At 55.8% G+C, this 26,356-nt stretch overlaps 1 protein-coding gene across 50 annotated transcripts in view; it reads right to left on the bottom strand.

Moving 5' to 3' along the window:
• Window positions 1–26,356, bottom strand: part of CELF4 (CUGBP Elav-like family member 4) — a 291,184-nt gene that overhangs the window by 47,538 nt on the left and 217,290 nt on the right. For 26 of the 50 annotated variants that reach the window (XM_047697974.1, XM_047697975.1, XM_047697977.1 and 23 more), the window contains exon 3: window positions 22,250–22,328. In XM_047697974.1, coding sequence (XP_047553930.1) covers window positions 22,250–22,328 — 79 coding nt within the window. The remainder of the gene's footprint in view (window positions 1–22,249; window positions 22,329–26,356) is intronic. The other 24 variants (XM_047697981.1, XM_047697979.1, XM_047697990.1 and 21 more) reach the window with 1 other exon arrangement.

The following is a 26,356-nucleotide window of genomic DNA, read 5'->3' as shown; positions in this document are numbered from 1 at the left end:
GATAAAAGCCATAGATGTCACCAAGACCTCCCTTCATGCCCACTCAGCTGTGAATTAACATAGGTGACATGACACCATGTTAGGCCCTGTGTCACCCACCGTCAGAACGGGCCCCCAGCCCCTGACCCGGCTCACTCTGCTGAACCACAGTGGTTCCCAAGCCATCATCACTTTCCTTCAAGGGCTCTCGAGCCACCAGTTTGATGAATTTATTCTAGAAGTTTGCCAAGGGTAGTCTTTAAGATTGACAAGCTGCCAATTTTTGGAATCCAGTACCCTGACCATTTAAAAACTTGTACCTTCATTCATTTCTAGGCTTTCCATGCCTCAGAGATGACCCCTAGCAGCTCCAGGAGCCCATCTGCCTGTTCCCTGTGCCCTCCCAGGGCCACGGCTCACAGTGTGGAGAATTAATCTAACTGTGGGGCTAGGTCGGCTCTCTTGGCCTCATTTGGATGCTAATTCTCTTTTACAGTGTTTCTCTACATTTCCCGTCCTGAAGGCCAGTCTCATTACTGGAGGAGACAGGTAACATGCAGAAGTTAAGCTCTGCTTCCTCTTAGACAGCACCTTACAGTTTGCTTCCCACACAGGCATAACTGGTGAGTCTTAGGCAGGAAGGTGTCTGCCCCAGCCCCGTGGCTGTCTATCTTTCTGGGCCATGGGGTTGACCAGTGATCATCTTTCTGTCTCTGAGGCTCTGGTTCAAAGCAGGGGGAGGCGATTCCTCATGCTGGGCTGCACCTTCCCTCAGGAGCAGGGCTGCGAAAACCCCTACTCCTGGGGTCTCTCTGGGATGATGCCTCAAGCCCATCCCCACCTTGGCACGGGAGGCACTGACTGAGGAGGGCGGCAAAGGACCTGCTTTCTTCCCACCATTGTCCTCAAGGAGGTCTTCCTGTCATCGCTGGTGCCTAAGGCATGTCTCATGCCTAAGAAGCCCTGACTTGCACCTTTTTAAGATGGAGCTTGAATCTGATTTGGGATGCAATGGTTAAGAAGTTGAACAAACCAGGGGCACCTGGGTGGCTCAGTGGGTTAAAGCCTCTGCCTTCAGCTCAGGTCATGATCCCAGAGTCCTGGGATGGAGCCCCGAGTCTGGCTCTCTGCTCAGCAGGAAACCTGCTTCCTCCTCTCTCTCTGCCTGCTTTTCTGCCTCCTTGTGATCTCTGTCTGTCAAATAAATAAATAAAATCTCTAAAAAAAAAAAAAAAAGAAGTTGAACAAGCCATGCTTTGGGGGGAAAGTAAAAGGTACTCCCTGATTTCAATGCCAGCAGACCCAGGCAGGGCTGTGATGAAGCTACACGTGTTGGCATGGGCCAGCCACTATTCCATGTAGAGAGGACCCGGATCATGCTCAGGGCAGAGATGCTCTCCTAGAAGCGCCAGGAAAGGACTGTGTCTCTTTTTGGAGTTTCTGCAATGTAGCAGTCATCAGAAATGGTATTTTTATGCTTGTTTTGCAGATGAGGAAACTGAGGCACATAAAGACACATTGAGAAGCTCCCCACAGATCCAGAGTTAGTAAGGGGTGGAATCTGACCTCTACACAGTCTGGACCCCACCTCTACTGGCTGTCCCAGGGTGGGCCCAGGGCGTGCTCAACCTCCAGCAGCAGAAGTGGGACCCGCAACTGTCACTCTCTTCCCGGGGCTGCCCCCTGCTATGTTGGGGTCTGGGGGAGGAGCCGGGCTGGGGGCAGGGTACATGTTCCAGCCTGGCTCATTACCAAGAAGCTGCACGGCCTGTGCCCAGTGTGTCACTCCTAGGGTGTCTGCCTTCTCTGGGAAATGCAGGAGTGTGGCATCGCCCTGTCCCACTTGCTTGGGGAGGAGACCTTGCGGGAGCTCTGAAGCCCTCTTCTGAATGTTCAGGATGGCCACCAGGCCCTGTCACTTTCCTCCCTGCTGCTTCCTTTCCTTTTCCCCGTCTTCTACAAGACCCCTCACTGTAGCCACTTGGCATATCCTCAGGTATACCTATCTCTTGGCTTTGTCGTTCAATCATCTTTCTTGTTTGTTTTGAGTGTGTTGGGTATCATATAATTTATTGTCCAAACTGGAACCCTTGGGAGGTTGAAAGGGAGCACTACTAATAATGCATCCTGGCAACTCAGGACCTATCTTGGCCTACTGGAATTTATGGGCAACCTAGTTTCATGCTGCCTCCCTCCCTGCTGCTGACCTTCATGTGCCTTTCCTGTGTAACACCCCTCCCTTGAAGCCCTCCGTGACTGCCCCAGCTTATACCGATGTCCCACTCAGGCAGCAGCTCATGGGTCTGGCCCCACCCACTGTTGTCCTGCATCACTCCACAGGCAAATGAGGACCAAATCTGGGAGCAGAGTCCCCCCTCCAGGTTTTTCCTGTGCACCCACAGGCAGGTTGAGAAACACACCAGACTGAAACCAGACTCTGTAAAGGCTCTGACCTGAACCAAAAGTCAGCTAGGGCAGTACCAAGACCCAAGATGACATAAGAAGGAAGCAGGGGAAATCAAAGGCCAGGTTGGGAGGTGGTCACTGGAGACGCAGCTGGAAAGGGGGCATGATCATAAATGACCCCCCACCCCCTGGCCCATTGTGTTCTCTGTGAGGTATGACACGTGGGTGAGGGGACTAGGAGGCCCCTACCCACTGCCTGCCAAGGGGTTTTCCATCCCACCACTAGAATCTTCTCTTTGAGGTAAACACTGCTTTCCTCAGAATTCACTTTTAAAACGCAAAATCACTTTATCCCCGGAGTCAACGTCTAACACCTCAACACCAATTCCTTTATCAGATCACATTCCTCCTGCCTGCCAAGCACCTGACAAGGGGTGGGGGGACCAGTTTCCCTAGGAGCCTGGGCATCCTCTTAGGCAGCTGACCCCTCCTAGTTCTGTCTGGGACACCCCATCCTTCTCAGGCCCACTTTACGGAAAGATAAAAGTTATCAGTAGTGAAATGTATACATCTTGGGTGTATATTTTAGTAAGTTTCGATGAATACAAACACCCACGTACCCCACTCCCCTACCAAGATGTAGAACACTTCCATCTCCCCAGAAGGTTCCCTCGTGCCCATTTCCGGGAAGCATCCCGACCACTTTGAAGGAATCCAGCATTCTGACTCTTTTTCACCACAGTCGGTTTTGCCTGTTCTAGAACTTCGTACCGGATCGATTCGTTTCGGTCTGGCTTCTTTGACTCAGCACGATGTCTGTGCGATGCATCAGTGTTGCCTGGGACCCCGGGTGCCCCCTGGCCCAACAGTTCACCAGACGCCGTCTTCAGGTGCCAGCAGGGCCGGCTGGATGTTGGGCAAAGACGCTGCCACTAGTGTGGTGTGGTTCTATGCCCACTGCCCTTTTCTGGGAGCTGGGAAGGCAGCCTGGCCTACACTGAGCTCACAAGCGATCTGCTCGCCTCAGCTCCACAGATGAGCTAAAGACCAGAGGTGTCCCCTGGAGTGGGCGAGGCTGGGGGGGCGGTCTGAACCACGGGAGCTCAGAGGGACTACTGCTGAGCCTCGGGGTCCAAGAGCACCTTGAGCAAGTGCAGAAAATGGCCCAAGGATGTGCTAACACTCCCTCTCCCGAGAACCACAGCTTTCAGTGCCATGACACCCAGTACCCGGGTCTCAGGCATGTCCATCTCTCCTTTGTCACTGCAGTGACCACCTAACTGTCCCTTGCCTTTCCCCTACAGTCTGTCTCCACCCAGTGGCCAGGGCAAGCCCAGCATGTCCCTCCACTGCTCAAAGCCCCCAGCAGCTTCTTGTTCCCTCTGCATAAAACTCAAAGCCTTTAAAAGGGTCTACAAGATCCTCCATGGGGTCTGCCCCCACCACGCTCCCCTCCCCTGACTGCTTCCCTCATCCATTTCTGGCCACACTGGGTCCTGTCCTGCCCTTGAACACTGGCTGACAAGCTAGAGCCCTGGACTGAGCTTCTCGCACACTACCTCCCTTCTCCCCTAGTCTGTAGGTCCTGGGAGGACGGAGATGGCCCAGGGCTTAGCACAGGGCCTGGCTATGCTCACAAACATTCCACGGAACCCTTGAGTGATGAAACGCTTCCCTCAGTTGCCCAAGGGGGTCTCTGACCCAGGAAGGTTAAGCAGCTCTAAGCAGGACCACAGCAGGTGAGTGGGTGCCAGGCCAGCTAGAGCAGGTCTGAGATGAGCCCCCTCTAGACCCCCCGCACACACACACAGTCGCAGAGCCAGGGCGAGCCCTGAGCCAAGGGTCGGGGGGCCTTGACCAGGCAGACCAGAGGAAGTGCAGTGGAGAAGTGGTCCCGAAGCAGCAAGCTGGCCCAAGCTTTCCTTCAGCAACCCCTGAGGCTCCCACAAGCACCTGTTGCAAAGACTCCCTTGATTTCTGTGCTGCTTCGCTGTGCCCTTGGGAGTGAGGCAGTGAAGGAAACTGAGCGGCCAGGCCTGGCGATCTGGGCTGGGAAACTCACCAGCGTGAGGGCACCAGGGGCCTGGCCCTGAGACAGAAAGGGAATCTTGGGGACCACTTGGAACCCTCCCACTCTGAGGGTCAGGCCCAGGGGGACAAGGAGGAGAAGGAGAGGAGAAAGGTGGAGGGTCCAGGGCAGAGACCCCAGAGCAAGCAGTGATGGAGGGTAGAGGCTCCTGAGGCCAGAACCGGAAGGGGCCTCCTGCTCCTGGCTCCTCACTCCAGGTTAAGTATTTACAGATCTGTTCCTATGGCAACCGAGGCTTCAAAGTTACTCTCACAATTCTGTTTTCTCAAATGTGTTTCTCTGGTTGATTGCACAGAGTTTTCTGGAAGCCGGCCAGGCCCAGTGAGTCGCATTTGCAGCCCTGCGCTTCCCTGCCTCTGACCCTCCCCTTCCAGATTCCATGTGGGCCCTCGAGGTTCTCCCACCTCCCCTTCTAAGCACGCCCTGCTGTGGCCCAGTCTCCCCCAGCTGCTGTCAGGCGGTCCCAGGGCCTGGGACTCAGAGCCCGCTCCCCTCCACCACCTGGAGCCTCCAGTTTTCGAGATCCTTTGCAAGCTCCCTGGTCACCAGGAGTCCTTCCTCAGCTTCCCAGGCCCACAGGGAAGACCTGAGCCCTGGGCTCCCTCTGGCCCAGGGCCTGGTCTCTCTGACCCCTGCTCTTGTTGGAGTGCACAGACTGCGCCCTGCATCCCACCACTGTCCCCGCGGGGCCCTGTCCTGTGCACTCCGCATTCATTTCCCTAGGCCCTACTCTGGGTCAGGCCATAGCAAAGAGAGTCCCTGCCAGCAGGGGGCTCACCTTTCAGTTGGGGTTGGGGGAGGAAGATGAATAAGAAAAGATCAGGTAGGGGTCTATGCCCTGAATACAATAAAACAAGGTGTCAGGTAGGGGACTTGGACCATGTAGCTGGCACAGCGGGACAGGCCTGGGTGGGAGGGACGTAGGCGCTGAGACCTGAGGAGCAGCGCATATGGGGAGAAGCTCGCTGGCCAAGGGAACAGCGTCTGCAGCGGGGAGCAGGGATGTTTGCGGGAGGGACTGGCGGAGAGGGTAGCCGCAGGAGGAGTCCTGGGAGCAGCAGGACAGGGCAGGGAAGGGGCTTGGACAGAACACCCCTCTGAGAGAGAAGACGGTCAGCCTCTGGGGCGTCTATAGTGGAGAGAGCACCTCGGATGGGGTCCCCGTGTGGAATAGGGATGGCAGGGACACAGGTGGAGATGGAGAGATGGAAAGTAGGGGGCAGTAGGTCCTCAGAGAGAGAAGAAGGCTCAGAAGGGGCCAGGGCCAGGCCAGGATGAGGGGCCATTGCAGGAGCTCCCACAGCTCCCTGTGTCCCCACACGCTTATGTCCCTGCCCGATTCCACGTCTCTCCTCCACCAGACCTGCCGGCAAGGAATGGGGATGGGTGCCTTCCCCTGCCGCTGTAGAAGCTCACTGACGGCTGGGGTACTTGGCCCCACATCCAGGTCCACAGCATTTCCAGAGGGCAGAGAGGGCAGCCCCCCACAGCCCCCAGGACTGGCTCCAGTTCCAGCAGTAGAGTGTGCAGGGTTAGCGCTCCTGGAGACGCAAGCCGGGAGGACAAGTGTTCTCTCTCTGTCCCACTGCACCCGGGGCTCCTGCCAGGCCGCAGGTTGGACCAAATGGTTTCTCCCAACTCCACCTTGCCTGAGCTGCACCTCCCCAGGTGGGGCTCTCCTGCTTCGTGCTGCCCCTTCTCCAATTCCGTGAGTCCCCGGGAGCCCCTCTGGGGAGGCACTGGGAACCTAGCCCAGGCTGAGCCATCACTCTCAGTCAGGCCCTGCTAGGAGAGAGAACGCGCTGACTCTGCTAATGGTTCACTGAGTGGCTGTATCTCTATTATAAATGATTTAAGTCACCGGCATTTAATTGATGTTATAAATATGATATTTATGACACGGTATGGAAAACGATGCGATCTCCCGTTACTATACATCATGGAGCATGTATGTCTCTCAGCACGGCACCCTTCCACCCTCCACATTCTCCCTGCCCTGCTGTCCTTGCCACCACTGTCCAGACTACCCTCCTGCCCTGCCGGGGCAGCAGAGAAAGTGGGATTTTGATGGGGGGAAGGGGACTGCCCTGATTCCCCTACCTGGGTCTGGCTCTGGGTAGGGTCTGCAGGAAGATGTGTGGGCTGGGGCTCCTCTCTGATCTTCGGGGAACTTGTGACCTTTCTGAAGAGCAAACACACACACACACACACACACAAAGGATTGTGCAGAGGGTAGGAGAGGTCAAGGACAGCCAGTGAAAGCAAGGGGGCCTTTCTAGGAGAGGGAGGCTTTGAGCTGGGTTTGCGGCTGGTCAGGATTTGGAGAACAAATGAAGAGAGATGGGGCTGAGGGGTGAGACTTCAGAGTCATGCCCATCTGGATTCCAAATCAATTGTGATTATTTTTGTGTGACCATGGACAAATAATTTAGTCTCTTTAAACCTCAAGTGCCTCAGTGGGGGTGTGTTCTTATCAGTACATGCAGAACCAACACCTCCTTCATTCTAGACAGCATACTTCTCTCAAGATGATCACAAGGTGAATCACATTAGACCTCTGCATGCTGGCTATTCCTGAATAGTTCCATGTCTACCTTATACTCATGATGAAGCAGATGGACAGCTGGGGCCGGATTGAGGAAATCTCTTAAAAGTCAGTTGGAGAGAACAGGAAATAGGGAATGATTCTAGATTCTTCAGTTTGGGGAGCAAGTATTAATGCCAATCTGGTTTGAGGAATGCCAGTCTGGTGGAGGTATGTGAGGAGGTGGGAGGCAGAGGAGCCAGGCCAGGATGGTGGCTGGTGTCCTGTCCTACCCCAGGCTGCTGTTTGCTCTTTCCCTGTGCCTCCTTGCTCTCTGCAGGAACCTTGTCACTTCACATTGGTCTCCTTCCCCTCTGACCACACCCATCCTTCTCAAGACCCTGTCATGCAGCAAATGTTCCAAGAACCAGATTTGACTCAAAATCCCCACAAGCCTATTCTTCTGAGCCCTGGGAACCTCATTGCCTCTCCTTGCACATGCCCTGAGCTTCTTTGTATGAGATCAAGGTGCTGTCATGCCTTAAGCCTCCATCAAGGACTTCTCAGCATCGCGGGATTCTAGTTTCCATGGCCCAGGGCAGGGGTCATTCAAAACTTTGGACAATCTAAAAACTCAGGGGATCCAAAGAATTGGACAATACCTATGTCATTTTCGTTTTGCTTTGGAATATATGTTGACTTTCATAATAAACAAGTCAGATGCTATGGGAATTTGGGCCATTTAAAGAAAAGTCTCAAGAATACACTGGAGGAACTGTCTGATGGCCACTGGCTACTCCTTCCTGGTAGAAATGGGTGGAGTGACCCTCTTAAGTCACCTGGCACATTGGGACCTCTTCCGCCCCATGCTCTGCCCTCTTCTGCTGCTGGAAGTGGCTACAACCCCACTGGATGGGGGAGGGGAGCTCCTGTCAGTATCTATGGACTTGAGTCCCTCAAACCCCCCCATGGAAGGTGCCAGAAGGTCTTGCACTGCCTCTATCCTCTCCGACTGTGGCAGGCAGGCCACCTAGGTGAGCACTCCCATCAGTAGTCTGGGACAAGCTCATGGCCGCTAGGAGCCTCCTTCTGACAGGGAGACAAGCAGTACAAAGGGCAGACAGCTGCAAGATCTGGGGGGACAGATCTTGAGGGAGGACACTGGACAGCGACAGTGTTGGAAGGTGCTGAGCGGTATGCCCCCAGCCCAGCTTTCCAGGAGGAGTTGAGGGGGAGGGAGGGGCATGACGAATGAGGACATAAGCACAGGGACATTCCAGGTGGGAGGCACCAAGGTGTCCTAGGAGCTGTGGGGGTAGAGAACCAGTGCGATGTTGCACTGTGTGGCGGGTGGGACCTGCCTGCGTGAGTCTCAGGAGGGGGACGCATTCCCTTGCCAGCTTCGCTTCCCATCCATTTCCCTTCCAGATGACTGATGTCACTCAGTGGTCAGAGCAGCAAGGGGCCCAGGCTGCCCGGGAGACAGGGCGACTCAGCCAGGTTAGAGGTAAGGGGCAGGAAATGGAGCTGTGGGAAAGCAGAGTGGGGAGGGGTCTGCATCCTGCAGAAGCTGAGCTGAGTGGAGAGGAGGACAGGAGGGCACTCAGCAGGCAGGGGACTGAACATTGCATGACATGGGTCATCAGCCAGGAGAACAAGGAGAAGCAGGGCCAAGAGGTGAGCAGTTGCCCAGTGCTCTCAGAGTCTCCTCTGGCTCTTACCAGAGCAGCCTGGCTGGACTGAGCTTGCAGGGACTGGAGGCGCCAGCGGGGTGGGGCCAGAGCCTGAGCCACCCCCACCCCCACCCCATGCTGAGTCTTTGAGGAAGGGCAGGAGTGCTCTGGTCAAGCCTTGCTCTCCCACCACCCTTGCCCCGTGCAAGGTGTGGCCTGAGCCAACTCTGGTTCTCTGTAAGGAGGGGGAGGTGGGATTAGCATTTGAAATCCACTGGGAGGGCTCCTTCCTCAACTCCCTAATCCTCTCTCCCCCCAAAATGAAAACAGTCATTGAAATTGAAAAATGGTGCTCAGTGAAGGGTTTAAAGACATTTTGAATTTAAAATATATTTTAAAGGTCATTTTCAGCAGTAATTATGTTATAATGGTGGGGCTCTTAGCAAGGCAGAGTCCCACAGTAATAGTATGGCCGAATGGGAAGTGGTGTGAGCCTCCATGTCCTAGAAGACTTAGAGGGGGGTTGGTGGGGGGAAGAGGCACAGCACATCCTCCCTTCAAAGCCAGTGTCAGGGTTACTGCTGGGTCCCCAGGAAAAGGGGACAACACAATTTAATTTGGCCCTGGCACAGAAGGGTCCTCCAAGACTGGAGTACCACATCCGGGCATTTTCAGGTTCACAAGGACCCTCCCCTGAGGCAGAGATTGGTTGGTCTGCCCTCCTGCCTGGTGGGACATCCTACCTTCCTGCTTCCCACCACTGCCTCTTAGCCCTTTACAAAGTTGCATCCTTTCCTTCAGCTTCCAAACACTCACTCTGGGGTCTTCCTAGTGGCAGTGACCCCAGCCCCTGGGGTCAACTCCCTTGGGGGAGGCTCAGGAGAAGGTTCCCCTGACCCAGAACACCTTCAGGTGACTGCAGGCTGCCTGCCACGCCTGGACCCACTGCTTCCTGAGCGGGAAGCTGAACTTGCAAGGAGCTAGCCTTTTAGTACTTCTTGACCATGACTGTGGTCTACATTTTTTGGGGACAGATTGAGTACTTATTTAAACCTCAATGTTTTCCATCCTATATCCCCAGTGAACAAACCCACCCACCCCTTGACCCACTTTTCTCCCTTTCTGCAAGTGCACCCATTCTTTGCAGGAAGTGTCACCCACACAGATGAACCAGCTTGTTGAAGTAACGCACAGTGTGAGCACCTACTGTTAATCATTCTAGAAGGGCTGGCTGTGGGTTAGATGCTGGCTACGCCCCAGGGGGTTCCAACAGAAGGCAGACTAACAGGCTGTGGAGAGAAAAAATAGGACAGAAGATTGTGGGGGAAAAGGTGCGTCTGGGCACATAGAAAGAGCTAGATCTGGGGATTGGAGGTAATTTGGGAGGGCTTCAAGCAGGTGGTGTGTGGAGCATGAGCACAAACCAACAAAAGAATGAGGAACCAGGAACAGGTGAATAAAGGAATAAACTGAGGCCTGGGTCTCTCCCAGGCTGGGAGCACTGCCAGCGCAACTGGGAAGAGTGAGTTTATTCCCCAGGCTTCGGATGGGTCCCCACAAGCAGTAGAGCTCTGGCCATGGTATCAGAGGTGCAGAAACAGGGTCCCTGAACAGTGTCCTCTGTGCATTGCCCTGACTTCAGACTCTCTGTCCCTGTGGGTTTCCTTTGGGGGAGGCTGGGGATGGAGCTGGGAGGGGAAAGGGGCAACCAGCCTGGCCGTGGTCCCCTCTTTTCTAGGCCTCGACATGGACAGCAGGATGGGTGGGCACCCGTGTATGCTTAGAAGGGTGGACACAGGGCGCCTGGGTGGCTCAGTGGGTTAAGCCGCTGCCTTTGGCTCAGGTCGTGATCTCAGGGTCCTGGGATTGAGTCTCGCATTGGGCTCTCTGCTCAGCAGGGAGCCTGCTTTCCTCTCTCTCTCTCTCTCTGCCTGCCTCTCTGCCTACTTGTGATCTCTCTCTGTCAAATAAATAAATAAAATCTTAAAAAAAAAAAAGAAAGAAAAGAAAAGGATTTTACACCTTCCCCGGTGGTGTAAAATCCTTAAAAAAAAAAAAAAAAAAAGGAGGGTGGACACAGTTGGGCTGAACCCTGGTGGGGTGCAGGTGGGGCAGGTGGTCCCCAGTTCCTGGATGCGACCCAGTGCAGAGCGGGGAGGGGTTGGCAGGGTTGTAGCCAGGGACTGGAGGGGACTGTAGCCAGGGACTGGAGCCCTGGAGGCAGCCAAAGGATGGAGGGAAGAAGGAGGTGGGGAAAAGGCAAAATATAAAAATATCTGGGAGAAGCGCAGCACGGGGCTACAGTGTTATTGAACTAAAGCATCTTATAAAACTCAAGCCATTAATAACAGGCTGCTGCCAAGTCGGTGTAATTTATTCAAATTGCGGGTCCGGGATGGAGGAGCAGATGTTTCAGAGCTGCTGGTGTCACAGAATGAGTTCCAAGGGGGAGGTGGTGCCATGTTCTTGGAGGGGCGGGGAGAGGACCTTCGCAGAGCTTAGCTAAAGTCCCTGCACTCCAGAAGGAGGTGGAAACCTCACCCTGGGCTGCCCCAAGGGAGGAGGAGCATGGGCAGGGTGGAGAACAGCTGATTTAGTTCAACAAGTGCCAGGATGGAAAACCAGAAGGTGAGGACAGGCGGGCAGGGCACCCCCCTTCCTAGAATGTCGCTGCTCCCATGCTATCAGGTTGAAAAGCCCCTTCCTCTTAAAGTCTTCCGTGTTTTTTCCAGACCCACAGCGTGGTGCTTGGAATCAGAAGGGCCTGAGTTCCTTTCCAAATGCACCACCACCTATCTGCTGGTGACCTCAGCAAGTTCAGCTCTGGGTCTCAGTGCCTCATCTATACAATGGAGTAATAATACCTAAGCCATGGAGCGGGGAGAAGAAGAAACCAGCAACCCAGCACCCAAGCCTGGCCTGGGCAGGGGGCAGTGGAGGCCACCTGGTTTCCTGTACCTCCTTCTGGCCTGCACTTGTGTTGAACTTGGTGCTTTGATTCAAGGTCTTTTCCTGCCTCCTAATGGTTCCATTGATTTCACTCAGTCCCAGCCAGACTGTGTGCCACCTACGGCCGAAGATCGTGCTGGCGTACCCGTGGCATATGGGGTGTGGCGTGCACACAAGGCATGCTCAGCTTAGGATGCCTGTGGCTTTCTTCTCTGCTGGGGAAGGGCCAGCAAAGCTTGCACAGGCCTCCCTTCGGATTCCTGATACCTCAGCACAGTCCTCTGGGTCTTGGCCAAACTTGGGTTGGGTCCTAGAGGGGTGTCGGGACCTTGAAATCTAGCTACAGTTTCTGGTACAAAGACCAGGAAAGTCAGTTGGCCCCTGGGATCCTTCCAAGATCTCAGGAAGCGGAACCTCTACAGATGAGAATTGGCCTTCCCGCCCGATTTTACCTTTTTGGCAAAGCAAACATTTCCCCCGTGGAGCTGTTTCTGGTTTTAATTCACTCCCCTCCTGGGGTTGTCTAATGCTGGGGAGGAGGGGTACTGCTCAGCTGATGTCTTCATGCTGTGAATCCGAAGCCCCACTGGGGCAGGAAACACGGAGGGGCCCTATAAATTCTGGGTGCCCTGACTCACTATTTAAAATGGATGAAAAGATGTTTTCTCCTCCTTTCTCTGTGTTGCCGATGTGGTTGCCGGTTTATGGAGGGGGCGTGAAGTGGGGCTCAGCCCAGTTGAGGGATGTCCCCGAATGGCCCCTTGGGTGTCCAGCCATTCCCAAATGGCCCCTTGGGTGTCCATGCCCATCGCCGACAGAAGGCCTTCGGGCGGCCCCTGATGGCAGGTTGTAGTGTGCAGCAGGCGGGATATAAGGGTGATGCTTGGGAAATGTCCCAGCTGGAGGCCGGCAAGTCACTTCTCACAGGCCCAGCCCTGATGGCGCCACCATAAGGTGATGAGAGGAGAATGAAGAGGCCCTTTTGTCCCCCACACAGCCCCGACCTGAAATGGCACTCCTGGAATGATATTCTGTTAGGGAAAGCCTGCTGAAGAAAATCTACCCTTGGCAGGCCAGCATTACCCAGGGCTAGGGGACCAGTCAGAGGGGCTACCTCGGCCGTCTCTGTCACCTGGCCTGGCGACCGCCCCGGATATGGTTGGGGGGGATTGGCTGTCAGAAGCATGGGGGCGAGGCTGTGAGGGCCCCCAGTACCCCCACCCAGGAGAGGCGAGGGGAAGTGGAAGGGCTAGGGTTGCAGGAGAGGGCTGGCTCCCCCCAACTCCCCCGAAACTGCTCCCTACCCACCTGGCTGGGAGGTCAGGGTAGCTGCTGGCCCCATGCCTTTGCTCCCTACAAATGAGACCTGCTCATAGCTCAAGGTTCATTTCAAATGAAGGAGAAAGCGCAGCCCCACACTCGCGGGGCAATCAGCGCACTCCGTGATGAATGGAGCCTGTGTCACTCAGTGAAAATGAATATTTCTTTGCGATAATGGCCAGATGGTAGCAACTCTCCGATCCAAATTAAAACATGCATGATAAATGCCAGGAAAACAGAGGAAGACAAAACCCCAACCTGGAGTGAATTCTCTCTATAAATCTTCCCCCTACGCCCCCCTCCCCCACCACCACAGCGGCCCTGCTAATAGCCATTAAATTATTAAGATACGCTGCAAGGAGAATGCCAATGTCAGTGGTACCCGCCCCACTGCCCACCTCCGCCCCCTGCCTGTAGGCCTGACTCTGGAGGGGCTGGGGGCTAGGGAGACCCAAGAGGGGGCTGCTTTCAGGCCAGCAGAGAGGCAGGGTGGTGGAGAAGGTTCCTCTTAGAGACAGGAGTGCGAGCCTGGCCATGTGGTCCAGCACCCAGGGCCGCCTGCTGGGGCCCAGCCAGGCTCTGTGGCAGACCAGACACACCTGCCCCCGAGGAGGACACCCTCTCCATGGAGCAACGGGAAACTAACACCTACTGCCTGACCCTATGGTTGAGGCAGAGGCCAGGAAAGGGGGTTCTGAGCTGGGAAGACCAGGAGGGAACAGTGGCAGGAAGCATGCCAGCGGGGTGGACCCAGATGGGGGCTCTGACCATGCAGAACTGGGCAGCCGAGAAGGGTCAGAGGGGACCACCCAAGGGCAGGCTTGTGCCTGAAAGTGGACATGTACTTGGAGGTCTAAGGGTATCAGGTATTGGGTGGAGGGGAGGGGGTGGGGGTGGGTGGGTAGGTGGGTGTGTGCCGCTTGGGGGCTTGTATTTCATGGTAACAATAGGGCTCTTGAACTTACACTCTGAGTCCCATTGCTCCCTGCCACTCCCCTCACCACTAGCACCAGTATCCATCTCTCCCTGGTCTCCCTGACACCCTGCCCAGTCTTCCCTGTGGGCAGCCAGTCTTCCCAGGTCCAGCTTCCATCAATCTTCCATAGTCTCCAGGATTCCCCATCATCTTCCAGAAAACCCCCAATTCTTTAGCTGGGCATTCCTGGGAACCCTCTCCTCTGGCCCGCTGGTTTTTCTTGGACAGGCCCTATGTCATGGGGCCTGCATTCTTTGTCTCACCAGCTTTTCAGCCTTTTTCGGCCTAATCCCATCCAACAGGGAGCCTCCTCCAGAAAGCCTTCCCTGACTGCTCTCCCCTCTGCCAGCTAAGGCTTGCTGTCTCCGCTGCTCATCTGGTGGCCCGTGAGGCCATGAACAGATCTCCCTGTCTGTGTGGACTGGGGCAAGATACCCACTTCTCCTCTCTGAGCCCTCATTTCCCCCTCCATAAAGTGGGGGTGCTGCTCGCTGACCTTGTAGGGGCTGTGGCAGGACTCAAGGTACTCCCATTGGAGGCTCTAGCAGATGGGCTCTATCTCCCTTCCAGAGCCTTAGCATGGTTTTCCCAGCAGCTGCTGCAGACATGGCCTGGTTCCCACATGTGTTATGCGGGACTGGTTGTGGAGAGAGCAGAAAGTGTTTGACCTGGAAAACCGGGCAGACGCACCGCACTAGAGAAACACCTTGGAACAGGCCTGGTGAACTTGGACCGCAGGGTGACAAGAGACAGGATCCCGTCTGCCCCAACTCAGGCATTGTGCAGCAACGTAAGAGTGTGCGCCCTGAAATGGGAGCGGCAGTGAGACCCACAGTGCACCGAGTCCGAGTCTTCCAGAAAGTGGACCCTCTTTTCCAGCTAAACCAGCTCTTCTACTTTATTTTTAAGTTCTGTTTTTATTTTTATTTTTTTAAAGTAATCTCTACACCCAACGTGGGGCTTGAACCCAAGATCTGGAGGTCAAGAGTTGCATGCTCTACTGTCTGAGCCAGCCAGAACCCCCTAGTCATTCTATTATTTCTCAAAGATCTCAGATGCCATATATTTGCCTTGCTTGTTTCTGTTTTCATGTCTTTGCTTGTGACACTTTAGCCCAGATGCTACCTCTTGGTAAACCTGTCATTCCAATAATCACCTCCTCCAGGAAGTCTTCCTTGTTCTGCCCTTGTCGTGTAATTCCCATGCTCAGTGCAGCTCAGGCCCTAGGCAGTATGACTTTTATTTGCACTTTGCTGATCACACCTATCAGAGGTCCTTACCCCTGTCATCTCCTCTCATGTCCCGTGGACTGGACTCTAAGATTAAAATAACTGCTGAATAACAACAGAAGTTGTCATCGTGGAAGAGTCCCCGGTTTGCCAACCGTGTCTCACCTATGGCAGCTCCAAGGGGATCTCATTGTCCTCTCTGCAGTAGGAGGTGGCGAAGCACCCTTGTGGGAAGGGCAGGGAATGTGGAATCAGGGTCCCTGGGTGTGGTGTCCAGGACTGTCCTGCTGGTCCCCCCATCTGGCTGGCGGCCCCCAGCTGCCTGAGCACCCGTACAGGACATCACTGCCTGCCCCTGAGCTGTAGATGGCTTCTCTGGGCCTAACTGCCTCCTTGAAATCCCTGCTCCCATATCTTGCCCTCCCCTCTTTCTGGCCTCTTGGGATCTTCCAAATTTGCCTTGGCTCAGATTATTTCCTCCCCTGGAAGATCTGCCCTTCCTTGCTCAAATCCCCTCGCAGCTGAGGACCAGGCAGGTGTTACAGGTTCTGATCTCTGATCCTGAGCTGTCTCTCCCGGTGCCCTGCCCCCAGGCTCCCCATGCCCAGGTTGTTATCAGGCTGTCTGAGTGTGAGTACCAGGGGCTGCAAAGGCCCTGGGTCCATCTCTCCCATGTCGGGGGCTCATTCAGTGCCATGCTGAGAACCATCAGGCCAGGAAAGACGGAGTGTGACATTCTCTCTCTCTCTCTCTCCCTCCCTCCCTCTCATCTTGCCCGATTTTCCTCCTGAACACCCACGCAGTGCCTGCAACAGGAAGCCATGGGAGGGGCCGCGGGGGTGGGAGACAGAAGCCCCTGGTCCCTGGCCTCTCCCTGTCATCCCGATTTCTATCATCAGCCCCTTCAGCCTGGGCACACACGCAGCAGCTTTTAAATATCATCCCGGAGCCCATTTGCAATGATTAATACCCCATTTCCTCTGAAACAATCCTTTGCTAAATTAGCCGGGGCCAGAGGGAATTTGGCAAGGAGCCGTGAGTCTCAACTTAACTTGCCGAATGGATTAAAAAAAAAAAAACCCTCAAAAACAAAATGCAGATCAATCAACACCCCTTCCCCCAGCTGAAAACCTAAAGTCCATTTAAACTCAGCAGGTTTGCAGTTAATTATAATTTCACACCCATGGCAGGCGTATTTATAATGTGTGCCTGTCCCACTGGAGCCTCTGTGGGGCCCTCACGAGGGACCCTTCCCACCAGCCACCTCCTTCCCCAACCAGAGACCTGTTTTCACCACACCACCGTTTCGGTTCAGTTGTGTGAACTAGAGAGGCTTCCCGGATTTTTAAAAAAATGTCTTCTTTTTAAAGGGTCTTCGGGAAAAAAGGAGACCAAGATTTTTAAGGGGCAGGGATTATGGAGCATAAAACCCCAGGGTAGGGGGGCCTTGGAGCATCATCTAGGGAACCTAACAGTTGGAAACAAGCAAAAGTAGGAGGGATTGTGGTCAGACACATGGCAGAACTTCCTGCTCATCAAAGAAGCCATGCCCTGGGCAGGCCACTTGGCCTGGAGTGGACATGTCTCAACCTTAGGTCTCCCCAAAGGGAAATCACAGGGTCCAGCAGGGTGACAGTGACCCCTGCCCCAGGCTGCTCCCTGAGCACTGCAACTGTCTGAGACCTGCTGTCTTATGTCTGACTCAAACTTCCTGAGCTAAAAGCCGTAACGCCTTTCCTTCAATATCAGTCCAAAATAAATCAAGGGTTCATGTACATGAATGATCAGCCAGGACACTGGCTTTGGGGCTGCTGTTCAAGGGAAAACGTTACAATCAATGGCTTGGGAAATTCTGGTGGGGCTAGGACAGGATAGGCTGACAAAACAGGATTTCCAAGCTCTGAGGGAGGCCGAGATGGAGGCCGAGTTTCTTTCTGTCTTGATAGATTTTAAAAATAGGAGGGGCGGGATGAGAGGCTGACTCACGGGGGAGGGTGGGCAGACGGCTCGGGGGGCCTCTACAGGGTTTGGAGTTCCATTCTTGGCCAACAAGGCAGTTAGCCATCCTCCAGCTGAAGGTTCACCATGACCCCGTGCCCATCCCTGGGCCCAGACATGGCTGTGGGAATGTCTCGGTGCCCAGGAGCTACGGATACTGGGGTCTGCAGGGTCTGCTGAGGGGGATGGATAAGGAAGTGTGCTCCCCCAACACATACACATTCACACATAGACACAATGAAGTACACATGCTGCCCAGCTTCTGGGGGCTTCTATGGGGACACAGAGAGTGTAAGGGCTGGTGAGGGCAGAGAATTTTCTGCTCTGAGGTCCAGCTTTGGGGTCTCAGTCACTGGACCCCTTCTCAACCCAGGATCTCATCCTCTGGGCTGGGCTGGGGTTAGCTTTGCTCCTTCTTGGGTCTCTCAGGCAGGGCACAAACCAGGACCCCCAAAGGTGAGGCAGGATGTGTTGGCCCCAGGGGAGAAGCTCCTGATGTCCCAAAGGGGAGAGATGGGGACAGAAGGGGAGGGGCTCGGGCTGTAGGACACAACTGCACCAGTGAGGCTGTTCTTTGGACTGGGTCTCTGCCCACCCCACCCCCAGGGGAGTGTCACCCAGGAGGTCCCGGCAGGGAGTACACACTGGTCTACCTTTTCTCACCCTTCCCCGATCCCCCACTGCACTGCATCTTGGGGGGGGGGGGGGCACTGTCCAGAGTGATAGGTTTCCTTTTTTAAACCTTGTTTCCCTCGGTCTTGGTATAACTTCAGATTAATCTTCAATTTGCTGTGCACCACCCACCCTTAGCTTCACTTTCCTGTGTACTCCACCCCACCTGGGCCAAGGGTTCCTAACAGAATCCGGAGGGATTTCTGTCTACCCAGAAGCTTTTGTCAGTGAGGCATTTGTTGCCATCTAAGAAAGTGGAAACTCCTATTGAATTTTCCTACAGCGGGACCAGCCTGCACATCTATTTCCTCTACACGCTCGCTAATTGCCAACTTAGAGTATGGGACTAAATAGCTAGAAAAGTCTGAAAGGGGCGCACCCAACCCGGGGAGATCAAAAGAGTGGCCACGGGTCTCCTGGGGCCCCAGGACCTGTCTGCAGCAGGGAGCTGACCACGGCCCTCCGCTGGGCGGCCCGGGCCTCTCCTAGCACGTTTGCTGCCTATGTCTGTTTAGAAAGAAAATAATGCTTGGAGGAGAAATGAGGAACTTAATAGGATTTTAAAAGCCGCAGGAACCAATGGGGCTACAGATGGTGGAGGGGCTGGGAGGACGGAATCAGCCACGGTTTTATGGTGGGGAACGTGGCCTCAGGGAGGGCCTCAGAGCCGCGGTCACATGCATTGTGTCCAACCTCATTAGCCAGCCCGGCGGGACTCCACTGCCACATGAGTGTGGGCCACGGTGACGGGGTACAGCAGCCCTGAAGACGCCCGTAAATGAACGCAGGAGCCTCGAGGGCTGGAGGACGGCCGCCTGGTGAACTGACCTGCCCGCGCTTGCCTCAGGGACCCAGTGCACAGGCAGTGACTCTCAGGCTGTCACACCTGCCACCAGCCTTCCATGCCTTCCCGGCCTTCCCAGGTTCTCTGCGCAAACCTGCCCTGCCATTGCTGATACCAACCCCACCCCCAGCCCCCAGCAGACTGACTGAGACAGGAGGGAGAGACGGAGCTGGGGAAGAGAGGCAGACAGGGGCTCCCAGTTCTGGAGAAGGAGGACAGGAATGGAAACTGCTGTGGGGTCCTTCAACCCAGGTGATTCTGAAGGACTTGGTGGGCACAGGGAGACATAAAAGAAGCTCCTTCACCCTCTAGAAGCTTCCCTAGGGGGTAGCTTACTGCAACGACCCTGCCAGGGTCCCCTTCATGGCTGGAGCTCAAGCCCCCCCCCCCCCCCCCCATATGCCTCCAAACCTCCTCCAGGCCTTTAGCTAGTAGTGGAACAACAGGACTTTGTAACAGGGAGCTCTGCCCTCCTGCCGGTGTCCACCCTCCCCCATCACCTGGCCTCTGGCTGACTCTCGCCTTGGATTCAGTGACAGCTGCTCCTTTGGCCCCTCTCCTCTGGGCCTCCTCAGTCCTCCCTGAAGGAGCCAGGGAGGAGACTCAGTGGTGCCTCTCCCAGGTGAGGCCTCACATACTCCAGCTAAGCCGGAGTCCTCTGGAGCGTGTGTGTGTGTGTGTGTGTGTGTGTGTGTGTGTGTGTGTGTGTGGCTTCCCTGCAGCCATGGCACCCAGTTCAGATGCTGACCATGAACCAGCTCGTGGGGCGGGACACACCTGCCTAGTGCCCGTGAAGGAACACAGCGCCTCCCCTATAGGGAGGGTCCCTGCCTCTGAGATGGCCGGAACAGGTAGGGTGCCCTCCCCAGGCTCCTTTCTGTCCCCAGCCTGCCTCATCCTTCCGGTTAATGAATTGGTTTGCTCATCTGACGGTGGCTCAGTTTAAATTTAACTTGCTCCAGTGAGCTCTGTGGGGTGAACTGATCCTCCTTGCGGAGAGAGGGCGCCTTCTCTGCCTGACTGGAGGGCTGCTCTTGGGGGGGGGGGGCTGCCGGGGCCCGCTCCTCTCTGCCTGCGCAGGGACATCACAGCCTTGATGCCCTCTCTCTGCCTGGTCCCCCCACCAGGATCCACGGCTCCTGCTCCTGATGGAGACAAGCCCAACCTCTCGGCCTTGTGTTCAGGGCCCCATTTTCACTTTGTGTCCTCCCTGTTTCCCCCAAGTCTACCCCTCTTGGTCCAGTTCCCTCCAGGAATCCCTCGCCGCCTGCTCCAGGCCACAGCAAGCTCTCTTCTTTGACCGCGCCCCCCAAGCCGTGGGGTCTCCTGTCTCATGGGCTGGTCCGGATTCGGCTTCGCCCCGCCCCCCTCACTTGAGACCCCGCTCTTCTCCCCTTAGCCGCCTTCCACACCCTTCTCTGTTCCCATTTCTTTCACCTTTTTTCATGTTCACCTCTTTCCCATCCTCTTTCCACCGGAAGAAGTATGTAATGGATATTAAATTACTTTAAACTGACTTTCTTTCTTTCTTTCTTTCTTTCTTTCTTTCTTTCTTTTTTTTTTAAATAGCTCGGTGATAGTGCTGACTCAGGATCATCTCACTGTTTAATATTGAATATGCAATTAATAGATAGATGTTTAGGTTTGGCTCTTTTTCCCCCCTTTCCACTGCAGGAAGAGTAAAAGAGCTGATTAATCTGGTTTGGGGCAAGTGTCAGCGGCAGGAGATATATGGGAGAAAGGAGATGAGGTTAGCAACTTGGAGTCAGAAAGCTATTGCCTCTAAGGCAAGTGAAGGAGAAGAGGGTTTGCATTTGAGCTCAGTGTGGCCTCGCTGGGCACGGTGTTTCCAACACCCCACCCTGAGCCCGGCCCGGAGAAAACCGGCTGAATTCTGAGCTATGGGCTCTGTACCCGAGGGGCCCCCTGTTCCCCCACAGGTCCCCCCCATGGGGCCTTTTTCATGCCACCCTGACTTCTTTTCCAGGTGTGGAAACTCCCCTTCTTCAAGGCCAGCTCAGGCGCCAAGGTATCTGGCTGCCCCCATTTCAGGGGCCCCTTCTCTGGGACTGCAGTTTCTGCTTACTGTTCGGGCCCCCTCCTGTGCACCAGAGATCCACACCCCCCCCCCCCGCCACCGCCAGGGACACGGGCTCTTCACTGCATCCTGACTCTGCTACCTGAACAGGGTGCGGCAGGTGAGTCACTGCATGACGGGGTGACCTTGGGGCCTAGGGCCTGCTGGGCCTGCCTCCCAGAGACAGTCTCTAGGAGAGGACCCTGGCTCCTTGGGGCCACCGAGGTGAAGTCCTGCATGAGGTGGGACAGTACTCCCCACCAGGGCAAGGATGCCTAGAGCTGGGTACTTGACAAGTCTCTGGGTGTACCGCAAACTGAAGTCACTGGACAGTCAGGAACCGGATAGGTTCAGTGTGAACCAGGTAGGTATCCCCTGCCTGGGCCCTTTTCACTTGAGCCATTTTTGCCTCTCAACCGACCCACCTCGGCTCGCAGGGTCCTTAGGATGGGAAGCTCTGAGAAGGCCAAAGGGAGGTGTGTCAATTCCCTGGGGTCATGGGACCCCTTTGGGCAGCACCCAGATTCCAGCTGGGCTCGGGGAGTGGGGTGTGAGATTTGAAGCCCAAGTCAGGAAGGTCCTAGACATAGAGGCCCTGTGCCCAGGTCAGGGTCTTGCTAGGACCCAGAGGGCAGCAGCCTGAGCTGGAGGGACCCCAGGTCTCAGGGGCAGGCAGGCCACCTGTGGCCACACTACAGTTTTCTCTGGGCAAGGACCTTGACTCTGAATTTCCAAGTAGCTTTTGCCAATTTTACTTTTGGCTCTTAATTTCCTAGAACAGTTTTTGTAGGGAGGGCGGAGAGGGGAGAGGGAAATTGCTCAGTGCCTGTTTAAGCAGAGAGGGGAGTGACCAGTCCAGACCAAAGCCCGGGGTAGAGGTGCTTGGCAAAGGGAGCCAGGAGCCCAAGCCAGTGCAGCCTCTCTGTGCCATGGTGGCAGGGCCATCGCTGGTGGAGGGCCCAGAGCTTCCTCGGGGAGTGGGGCTCTGAGCTTGTGGGGTGTGGCTGTGCCCTCCCACTATGTCCCCTTCCAGACATCTCCCGGTCTGCCTGGATCTGTCTCCAGGATCTTGACCTCAGCGGTCCCAAGCCCCCACCGAGGCCCTTCTCAGATTTGCTGGCTCTGGCCTGAACCTTCCCAGGTCCCAGCCCCTCTTCCCCAGCCCAGCACCCTTTCAACTGCTCATGCTCCATCAGAAGGGGGTTTCTTTGGCGACATGGAAGTGGACACACCCTTTTGGGGTTCCTAAAGAAGGCATGAGAGTGCCCCATGACATGATAGTTGTTCACTTACAGGAAGGAAGGAACCCCAGCACCTGACAGACCCCATTCACCTCCTTGCTTCCTTTTGGTCTCCCCCCACACCGGTCACCCAGAGCTCCAAAGTCCTGTCCCAGCACCCAGCCGTGAGTTCCCAGGGCGGGAGGCGAGGGCAGGGAGTCGCTGCATCGGCGCATCAGGGATGGGGGGAGGGTTGGGTCCAGGGAGGGGGGCAGAGACAAGTGAGCCCTCACGTGAAGGGGGCTGGCGCAGGCAGCTACTACCTCCTCGGCTCTCGCTGTCCGCTGGCTTCACCTGGATCGGCCGGTTCATCTGCAACAGAGCACAGGGGATGTTGTCAGAGTGGGCCTGGAACGAGGGGGCAGACACCCACACCCAAAGGCACACAGGTGTTCACAGGGACCGAGGCACACGGACTGCACCTGCCCACCCGCACACCCATGCAACCGCGGGCCCGTGCAGGGGCACCAACCCCCATCCCCTCCCCTCGCCTGTGCAGTCCCCAGGGCCCCCAGGAGGGCCTCTCTGGATCGTGGGCTCTGAGGTGTCCCCCACCCTGCCTTGGAGCCGCTCTCATTAGCTTGCGACTTCAGCATCTAAGGTGTCCCCACAGCGCATCTCTGGCCAGCCCGGGTTCACCAGAGACAGCTGGCTTTGCCAAAAAGAGCTGGTCTCTAGACACCTCATGCCATCTTGCAGATGTGAGCTGTGGGTCCTAGGGTGCCCTCATGAGGCTCTGGGCCCCCCTCACCAGCTCCTCGTTGGAGCTGGCTCAGGGCTGTGGCTCCTGACCACAGCTAGCTCTGCCCCCTGGGGGTGTGTGCAGTGGGCACAGCTCCTCGTCTCCCATGGTATCTAGGGGACAGGAGGACACCAGGACACCGCCTGACCCCCAACGCGTCGGGGAGGCCCATCTCTCTCTCTCTCTCTCCTTCCGGGACCCACGTCAGTGCCTCGATCAGGCCACTAGGGGTCTCTGAACTCCAAGCATCGCGGCTCCGCTCAGCGCCGGTCTGATTCCTCCCTGCTGCCTGCCGCGGAGGCAGCGGGGTGGGCTCGCCAGCCAGCCGAGGCCCCAAGATATTCCAGACAATAAAAACGGAAGGAATCATGCAAATGGAACCCTACGTTATGTCTTTTCCAGTGCTTTCGCCTGTCCAGCACCTCCTTAGCCCTCACTGCATTTTCATTTCTCACACAAACACACCCTGACAGGCACACGGGGCAGGGACTGGCACCCCCATTTCATAGATGGAGATGCTGAGGCAGAGCCACCCGGTGGCCAGATGAGCCCAGGACGCCGTGTCAACCAGGGCTGTTTCTAGGCTCCCAGGCTGCACCAGGTGACTCTGTCGCCTGTTCCCCTCGTGTGCCGAGGCTGGACCAGCCAGTGACAAGCGTCCTCGGGCCTTCTGGTCTAGGATTCGAAGTGAGTTGTGGCTGCGTCAAGACAAGTGGGTGGGGGAGTGTGGGTGCCTGTGACTCAGCAAGGTGAGGACAAGGCCAGGAGAAGGGCAGAGCCACCACGAGGAAGGACAGAGAGGCGGGAGGCAGGGCACAGAGCAGAGGACATGAGACACAGGTGGCCTGTGCAGGGGCAAGACAGGACTCTGGGGCCAGCCCACCGAGATGGGGTCAGATCGTCACGTTTGCTACGGGATTTGGCACGCCTTACAGAGTTGAGGGGGAGAAAGCTACTTTGTATGTAAGCTCTGCCAGAGAGGAGACTGTGGTGTTACAGAAAAGCTCCAATCACAGGGAGCAGGAAGAGGGACGTAATGAAGTTCCTGGCTTCGTTTAGGGGGTCCTGGACTCCCTGCTCCATACACAGCCTCCTCTGCAGCTCTTGAGCAAAGGGCGCAGAAGGCCGAGCAGGCTTCTGGCTCTGGGGGAAGGGCTCCAGGAGGGAGCCAGGGCCCTCCTGGTTCCCCATCCAGTGCCTTTTGGGACTCAGTATCCAACCCTTTTCTAGAATGTCCCTTCTTTCTGGAACACCCCGAAATTAAACAAGATAAATTAAACAGGGCCAGTGGACTCTGCCTGTGCATGGAGGCTTCTACCTCAGGGGCACCCCATTCCCAGGCAGCCAGCCTGTCCCACTACGTGGGCATTCAAGAATACTCTGTCCCAGGCTCATGGACGTGGGGCGAATTTCCAGCCCTTCCAGCCCCCAGCCCCACCCCAGCCCTCCCTGACCTCCTCCATGACTCAGTGGTAGGCTCTGATTTCTGGGCTTCCTGGCAACAGCCCCTTCCGGTCCAGGGGCTCATCTGACTTCCCGCCCTCCCCCAGCCATGGGCTAGGCACCCACGGGATGTTCCACACAGATGGGTGGACTGGAGCTAAGCTGGTTCCCAGGGACCTGTGGCTTCTGGGGTCATTTTTCATGTTTTATTATGATCTAGGGATGGTCAGCAACCAGACAGCCTTCGCAGGGCTGTCGAAGAGGTGCCAGTCTTGATGGAGAGATAAAATATGGCCCAGTGCTTTCTTAATTCTCAGCAGAAATAAAGTGTCAGGCTCCGCTGGGAAGATTTCTCAGCTGGAGCAGGTTCTGTACAGATGCCTGGGGTCTGGAGGGAGATCTCCCTCTGTCAGTGTCTCCTGTCCCTGTTCCAGACTCCAGCCCTGTCCAGCCTCACCAAGGCCTGGTTCTGCCCTGAGGAGGGGGAGTGAGCCTGTCCTGGGGAGAAGAGGCTGTGCTGGGCAGGAGAGATGGTGGTGAGGAAGGGAACATCGAGAGGTGATGGGTAGGATGGGGGAGGGGCCCTGCCACCTTGTCCTTCTTCTAACTTTGCCCCATCAGACCCTGGCCTCTAGGAGCCGCTGGCCACACGGCCCCAGGCTGTCCCTTACAGGTGAATAGCATGCTTCAAGGACACTGGAGCCTGCTTCTTGGGGCCTTTTCTCTCCCATGTCTGTTGCTCCTTTCTCCAGGCATCCCCCTCAGTCTTTGTATTATCTTTCCAGGAGGGCCTGGGGCTGGAAGCTGGTGGGACCTGGGCTGGTGTGCAGGTGCCCCCCTTGCTGATTCTCTTTCTGAGGTGTCGTCTGTGTCCCTCTGTGACCTTCCACCTGGGTTGTGCCTTTGCATGCCTGCAGCAGGGAGTAGGAGGGCAGAGAGGGGTGGCAACTCAGGGCTGCCCCCCTGGGTCAGGAACAGCTCCCTGAAGGCACCCTGAAGTCTTCTGGGGTCAGTCCTTCGGGGACATCACCAACTCTTTTACTGTGTTTCTGCTTCCAGCTCGGGGTCCTATCACGGGGAGTGAGTGGTTGTGGCCCAGGTTTTGGGGTCCTCCCTGTCGCTATTGCAGCAGAAGGCTGGTGCTGGCTTCTTCTACCAGTTCTGCCTCCCCTCCCCCTCCCCATCTCTGCCACTTTTTGCATCAACACATATCCATGCATTAAACAAGACATTCCATTAATTTCTTCATCATCATAACTTAAGCTGGGACATACCCTTTAAATATTCATTCAGCTATGAAAACTGGGCATTAAAATTTTAATAATGTCAAGCTCATTTGAACCAGGCTCCTTGGGGACGATTACGATACAATTAGAATAAATACGATGATTGAGCCGGTCCAAAGGCTTCACCTGTCTGTCCAACGTGGCTTCTTGCGGAGAGAGAGGTCTGTGGCCAGTGAGCAGGCAGACAGATTGACAGACAGGCCAACCTGGCTCTTTCTTGACTCCCCCTCCCCTTCCCATATGCCCTCCTCTGCATGTGGGTTTTCCTCTGTCAGCTCTACCATCCCACAGGTGTCTGCAGCTCTCTGCCGCCCCCTGAGGGCCAGGGGACAGAAGCACCCCTCCCCCATCTGGGAAGACGGCCCTGAGTAACCCCCAGTTCCAGATACCCGCCTTTTCTTGTCCTCCCAGGTGCAACCTGGACTGGGCTCCTGGGCTGGTTCCCGTATGAAGGCCATTTTCCCAATCATCTGTCTCCTCTTCCCTGCCCCACAAGGGGCTCCCTGGAATGAGCAACCTACTAGAGCAAGGCCAGCCTGCAGATGGGGCCACAGGTCCCTTAATGCCCAGATGTGTTCTGCCACCAAACTAGGAAGGGACTGACTTCACCCAGCTTCCCACCCCCAACCCCGCAACTGAGAGCTGACATGGAGGTTGGGGACAGGAGCTGAGTCCCTTGGCCCCTCACTCCTTAAGCCAGTTCTAGCAAGAGCCCTGGGGACATCCACTCATGAACTTGCTCTTGCTTCCCTTGGGACAGCCCTCACACCAGCAGGATCCTTTAGGCCCTACAACTGCCTTCTTAGGCACCTGAGCCCTCTGCTTCACACCAGGCCCCCAGGCAGGTGACCCAAAGCTGTTTCAGAAAT

The sequence above is a fragment of the Lutra lutra genome, chromosome 12, assembly GCF_902655055.1.
Source record: "Lutra lutra chromosome 12, mLutLut1.2, whole genome shotgun sequence".
In the NCBI taxonomy this organism is placed as follows: Eukaryota; Metazoa; Chordata; class Mammalia; order Carnivora; family Mustelidae; genus Lutra; species Lutra lutra.
This window is presented reverse-complemented; position numbering and strand designations above follow the sequence as displayed.